Source organism: Poecilia latipinna, unplaced genomic scaffold (assembly GCF_001443285.1).
Source record: "Poecilia latipinna isolate Pla-1442-1.1 unplaced genomic scaffold, P_latipinna-1.0 Scaffold984, whole genome shotgun sequence".
Taxonomy (NCBI): Eukaryota; Metazoa; Chordata; class Actinopteri; order Cyprinodontiformes; family Poeciliidae; genus Poecilia; species Poecilia latipinna.
Genome location: NW_015113600.1, coordinates 208,360 through 213,519, shown reverse-complemented (window position 1 = coordinate 213,519; position 5,160 = coordinate 208,360). Strand labels below are relative to the sequence as shown.

At 40.3% G+C, this 5,160-nt stretch overlaps 1 protein-coding gene across 2 annotated transcripts in view; it reads left to right on the top strand.

The window, feature by feature from the left end:
• Window positions 1-5,160, top strand: part of LOC106958418 (focadhesin-like) — a 29,497-nt gene that overhangs the window by 14,657 nt on the left and 9,680 nt on the right. The window contains exons 8-12 of one of the 2 annotated variants that reach the window (XM_015050302.1): window positions 582-705; window positions 2,335-2,523; window positions 3,945-4,066; window positions 4,149-4,241; window positions 4,379-4,467. In XM_015050302.1, the coding sequence (XP_014905788.1) occupies window positions 582-705; window positions 2,335-2,523; window positions 3,945-4,066; window positions 4,149-4,241; window positions 4,379-4,467 (617 nt within the window). The remainder of the gene's footprint in view (window positions 1-581; window positions 706-2,334; window positions 2,524-3,944; window positions 4,067-4,148; window positions 4,242-4,378; window positions 4,468-5,160) is intronic. The other variant, XM_015050303.1, reaches the window with a different exon arrangement.

Below are 5,160 nucleotides of genomic sequence, written 5' to 3'. Positions count from 1 at the left end.
CCTGACTCCGTTGTCTCTGTAACTGGGTGCCTAACCATACAGGCAGACATTTAAAGGGAAGTGGCAAAAGCAGAGGAGGTGGACTAGCAGTGCCTACCAACAGGTGGCGGCGTCATCCAAGACATGTTGCTGTAGAATATTATCTCTGCTGCCCAGAAATGTAGTTGTTAGCATCATGAGACTGCCATACCACAACAGCCGTCAGTCGAAGGCCTATGCATATTTGTTGCAAGACTGACTGCTATCGTAGATTCTTCCTGGTTGTCCATGGCTTTTTGTATGATATGAGTTACAACAATGTTTAATTTACCTTCTTCATAAATAAATATTTTTTTAATTGAATTAAATTTAATTTCACCAACTGTTGCTGAACTAAACATGCTGGAATGGGTGTTTTTGAACAAATAAATCAAAGCTTATAAAGGTAAACATAAACTTCTTTATATTGTGTGCAGTAACAGAAAATCCAGAATAAATTTTAACTTTACTGCATTCTGTAAATGTTCAGGGAACGAGCTACGTTGTTCAGGTTTTAGTTCCTGGTTGTCAGTGAATCTGATGTTCTTCTGGTTCATTGTTAGACTAGACCTGCTGTGAAGGTTTCTGAAAGTGAAGATGACGCTGAGGGAGAAGAGAAAGATCTCTCCATCCCTGGACAATCCTACATGAAACTACTGGCTCTCACCTCCAACTCTGCTCTGCCAGGTAAAGCCCCTTTATACATAATGCTGTACAGATGAAGCGATCAGTGTAAGTGATGAATAGTGATCAGAAATGTTTTGTAGATTTCAGATTTCTGATTGTTGCAAAGCTGTTGATACTAGGTGATAACTGTAAAATGATCATATTCTGAAAATATCTTCTCCTTCCTGCTTTGAGTGGTTATTAATGTTATGTTAAGAGGTGGGGTTATGTCACACTGTGTGCATGTGTGAGCGAGATTAGTTGCAGTAAAACAAAGATCTTTGTTTGGAGAAGGAATAACATTTCACAAATATTGGATGATTGAAATAGCTACTGAAAAAGTTTTTGTTGGTGTATCAAAAATCGTCTCACAAAAAAACACATTAAGTAAAATATTTCTCTTAACAGTCTTGAAAATCAATTTGTCAGCCAGAGGTCAAGTCAGCCTAGAAATCGGGGATGTTCTAGATGGCTGAGGAGGGGCCACCATGATGGTTCTTGGAGGTTCCATTCTTTGGATTCAGAAGCAAAGTGATAGTGCTGACTAAGCTGGATTGGTCTTTACTGCAGGTGCACAGGGATGAAACAAAAAGCTTACAGAAAGGTTTGGCGGCCAGCAAATACCAATTTTTTCTTCTTTTGTCTGAAAAGTCACTAAATATAGCAACAAAGTCACAAAGTTAGCAACAGTGGAGTGACTGTTGTTAACCGTACATATTCAGACATGACCTGGTGATGTCAGTGAGTCTCTCTCATGGCAGAGCAAAAGAGGACAGCAGAGAAGCTGTTTTTTCAGAGCTTTGCAGGGGAAGATAAGATCAGTTTCTCATGTAAGTATTGATCAATTGCAGATCACCCAAAATTGATCTTCAAAATTAGGGAGATTGGAGGCCGATTTATTGGCCAGCCAGTATATCAGTGTACCCTTAAAAATACAGTCTGCTGTTTGTGTCTCAAAGGTGGTCCAGAACAGAGAAGACATGCACTGAATTATTCTGAACATAAAAAACAAGAATGTGTTCTAAAGAACATTAGTTGACATATATGGTCATCATAAGAGTTTCATAGAGATTTCATTTTGACAATCAGCGTATCAATCATTTTAGTTTTGTCCTAATTCAGTTTCAGTTTCGTTTCTTTATGTAACTTCAATTCATAACAAGCAAATGTAAATTTAATCCAATCATTCAAAGATTCCAAGTCAGCGAATCCTTTCTGAACTGAACCCAGTAATCAAACCATGCAGTGAAGTTCTCATGTCATGATTAAAACCTTTTGCCCACATCTTAGTCGGAGTGTAATATGTCTGCAAATAGGTGGAATTTTTTTAGTCTTTGAAATGCTATGTTAGTGATTACCACAGTTAGCATTACTAAAACAATGGCCTCTGTGTTCATTCCCTGGAGAATGCAGATCTTTCACTTATTTCTGAGATTTCAGAAAAGTCTTTAAACATTTCCTAATTCATTAAGTTCTGTGCTGTGGTGGCACTGACCAGGTCACTGATGCCCAGCAGTAGGTGTCTTCTCAATGCATCTCTAGCAGTTGTCCTCAGCCTAGCTGTCTGGGTCCTATCTTTAGCTGCACAAGTTGACGACGGATGAGAAGCTAGTTTCCTGTGGCTCATCTTAATAGTGTTTCTCTCCTTAGCCTTTGAGACCTTCCTGACATCGCTGGTGAAGCATGAGATGAGCCAGATGCCACGAGGAGTGTATTTCTCTGCTCTGAGAGGGGGTGGCCTGCGTTCAGACCAAGGAAAAACTGTAGCAGGGATCCCAGCGTTCATGCTCAAGACTTATGAGAAAAATAAGCAGCCTGGACTGAAGCCCGGACTAGCAGGTGATTCAAGTCTTCCTTATTGTTGGTGTTGCTTCTTCTGCTAGATGTTAGCTTTGTGGTAAAGTGCAGAAAGCTGAAGGTGTTCAAGGACAGAGAGGCAGCAGTGAGGTGTGCAGCAGGAGTGACAGCTGGATTCATGATGGTGTGTGATTACAATGCATCTGGAAGCACCTGGAGAGGTGGAAGTAGCCCTGGAAAAAAGGAGGAAACAGAAGCTAGACAGATGTACATGTATGAAGGAGGGGGGACTAGTGGATCAGTAATGTGAAGATGAAGATGTACTGAAGTTCAAGTATCAACCATCTAAACCTGGGTGTCAAATAGAGATGGGCAATATGGACTTTTATCATGATATTTTGAGGTACTATTATGATAATGATAAAAAAAAAAATAATGATGAAAAAACTATTTGTTATAGTTTTGTTAGCATTCATAGTGTCACAAACACACAAAAAATTCCCAATTTAAATTGGCTTCTTCAGGACTCCAGATAAAGTGTGATTTATATCACTAATCTGCACACAGTAACTTTAATCATATTTTCAATTTACTGATATTTGTGGAACACTGGAGACAATAGCATAAATAACATTTCCAATAATGTCTTAACACCATTAAGTCGTATTTATCAAGACAATGATAAATCTAAATTCTTATCATAATAAAAAATTTTCATGGTAAATGCCAGTGATAAAACTACCCATTAATAAACTGTTAAAATCTTTATGAATAGCTGGGCCTGTATTCCACGAGTATGTCTTTAAATTATATAATAATAAAAATTAATTCACACTGATGTGATTGGAACTCTTCAAATAAAAGCTGATTTGTTTTGATTAATAAAAAATATTTAAGCACATAACTTTCATTTCGAAGGTTCTGTTTATATGACCTTGTAGATTCTATAGGGTCACTATAATTGATTAATGGACCGGATTTGGCCTGCGGGCCTTCAGTTTGACACGTGGGATCTAAAGCCACAGCCAGTGCAGAAAAGAGAACATATTAGCAAGAGAGTGAGGGAGGATATGCAGAGGGTTGGTGTGGACATCATGTCATTGATGTCTTTTAAAGGTACAATATAGCTCCGTATAGTTGCATGTTTGAATGTCACAAGTCACAATGCAGGTTAGTGCAGTCAGCTTTCTGCTGATGCACATCAGATCCATATTCTGTTGATAAACCAGATTTCTTTGTGAAAAGATAAGTTGCATTCCATATGGCTTCATGTTTTCTGGAGGAGCTGTTTTAAGGACACAGCTTTGGTTTCCACTGATAATAATATAAATTCAACCTTTCAATAGGAAAGAGTGATAATAATTACATATATAGTTGAATGTTGTACTGATCAACATGGTGTTTTGTGCTGTGCTAGGCCTGTTCCAAAAATAAACCTCCCCGCCATTGGCGTTGTGTTTCAGCTGGATTGCTGCTCTGCTACGAGCTCCCTGTGCAGACGGACCGCAGTGGGAAGCCCATCGACCGCTTCCTGGTTACCAGGAGCCGCATCTACCAGCAGACCCTGACCGCCCTCATTCACGAAGTACAAACCCCTCGCCTCCTCTGAACACCCCTGCTGCTTGGTTTGGCTAAAACAGAAACACCACTGCTGGTTCTGTCTGCAGGTGAACATCCAGCTGTCAGAGTGGCACCGTGCTTTGCTGCTGCCCCAGGCCTGGAGGGCATTCATGGGCCGGGCGTTCAGTGCCCTTCTGCAGGTCGGAGCTTTGCTTCCTTTGGCTTTCTTTTTTCTCACTTTATAGACAGACTGGATGTTCTGAAATCATCCAGTCTGTATATAAAGTGAGATACAGTCGTACAGAAGACATGAAGCTGGGTCTGGGTCTGTATGCAGGGCCGCCGCGCTGATCTGGAAATGCAGCAGAAACAAGGCAAAGGGGATCCACAGCAGCTGCAGTATGAACAGCACTGCGCCTGGTTGTGGTGAGAATCACTCACACCTTCATCCACTTCACTATCTGGCATGATGTCACGTTAGGTCATAAACTGGAGTAACTGGGTAACACCAGTTCATGATGGTGTTACCCAGTTTCACCATCTTGCTATACATTTCACTGTATAGCATGATGATGTTACGAGTGATGTTTTCTTTTAGTCTTTGCAGTGAAATGTTTCTATTTTTAACATGTGGACAAATACAGTGCCTCTCCAAAGTAGGGCTGTCCCAAAACAATTTTTTCACTCCTGATACGATATCGTGGCTTTGAGTATTGGCCGCAGGGGTAAAAGGATGAAAAGTGATGACGATTCTAGGGGCCCTGACCAGCAGGGGGCCCTCCACAATTTAATTATTTATATTTTGTTCATAGAGATAAAATAAAAAAAATTGGGGTCCTGTCAAATACAAAATTAATCATATTGTATTTTCAAAGATTGTTTGAAAAAAACAAATAAGATGTTTTTAGTTTATTCTTCCTAAGTTGCTGTGCTAATTCCCGAAAAGCATTATGTTACCAGCGACTTCTTTCACTTCAGGGTGACAGAGTGACACCTCTAGAGTAGTGGCCCCTAACCTTTTTATCACCGCGGACTGGTCAATTTTCTGCGGCCCAGGTTCTTTTTTTTTTTTATTTATTCCCCCCCCCCCCCTCCCACACACCCTCCCGAATTTCCCCT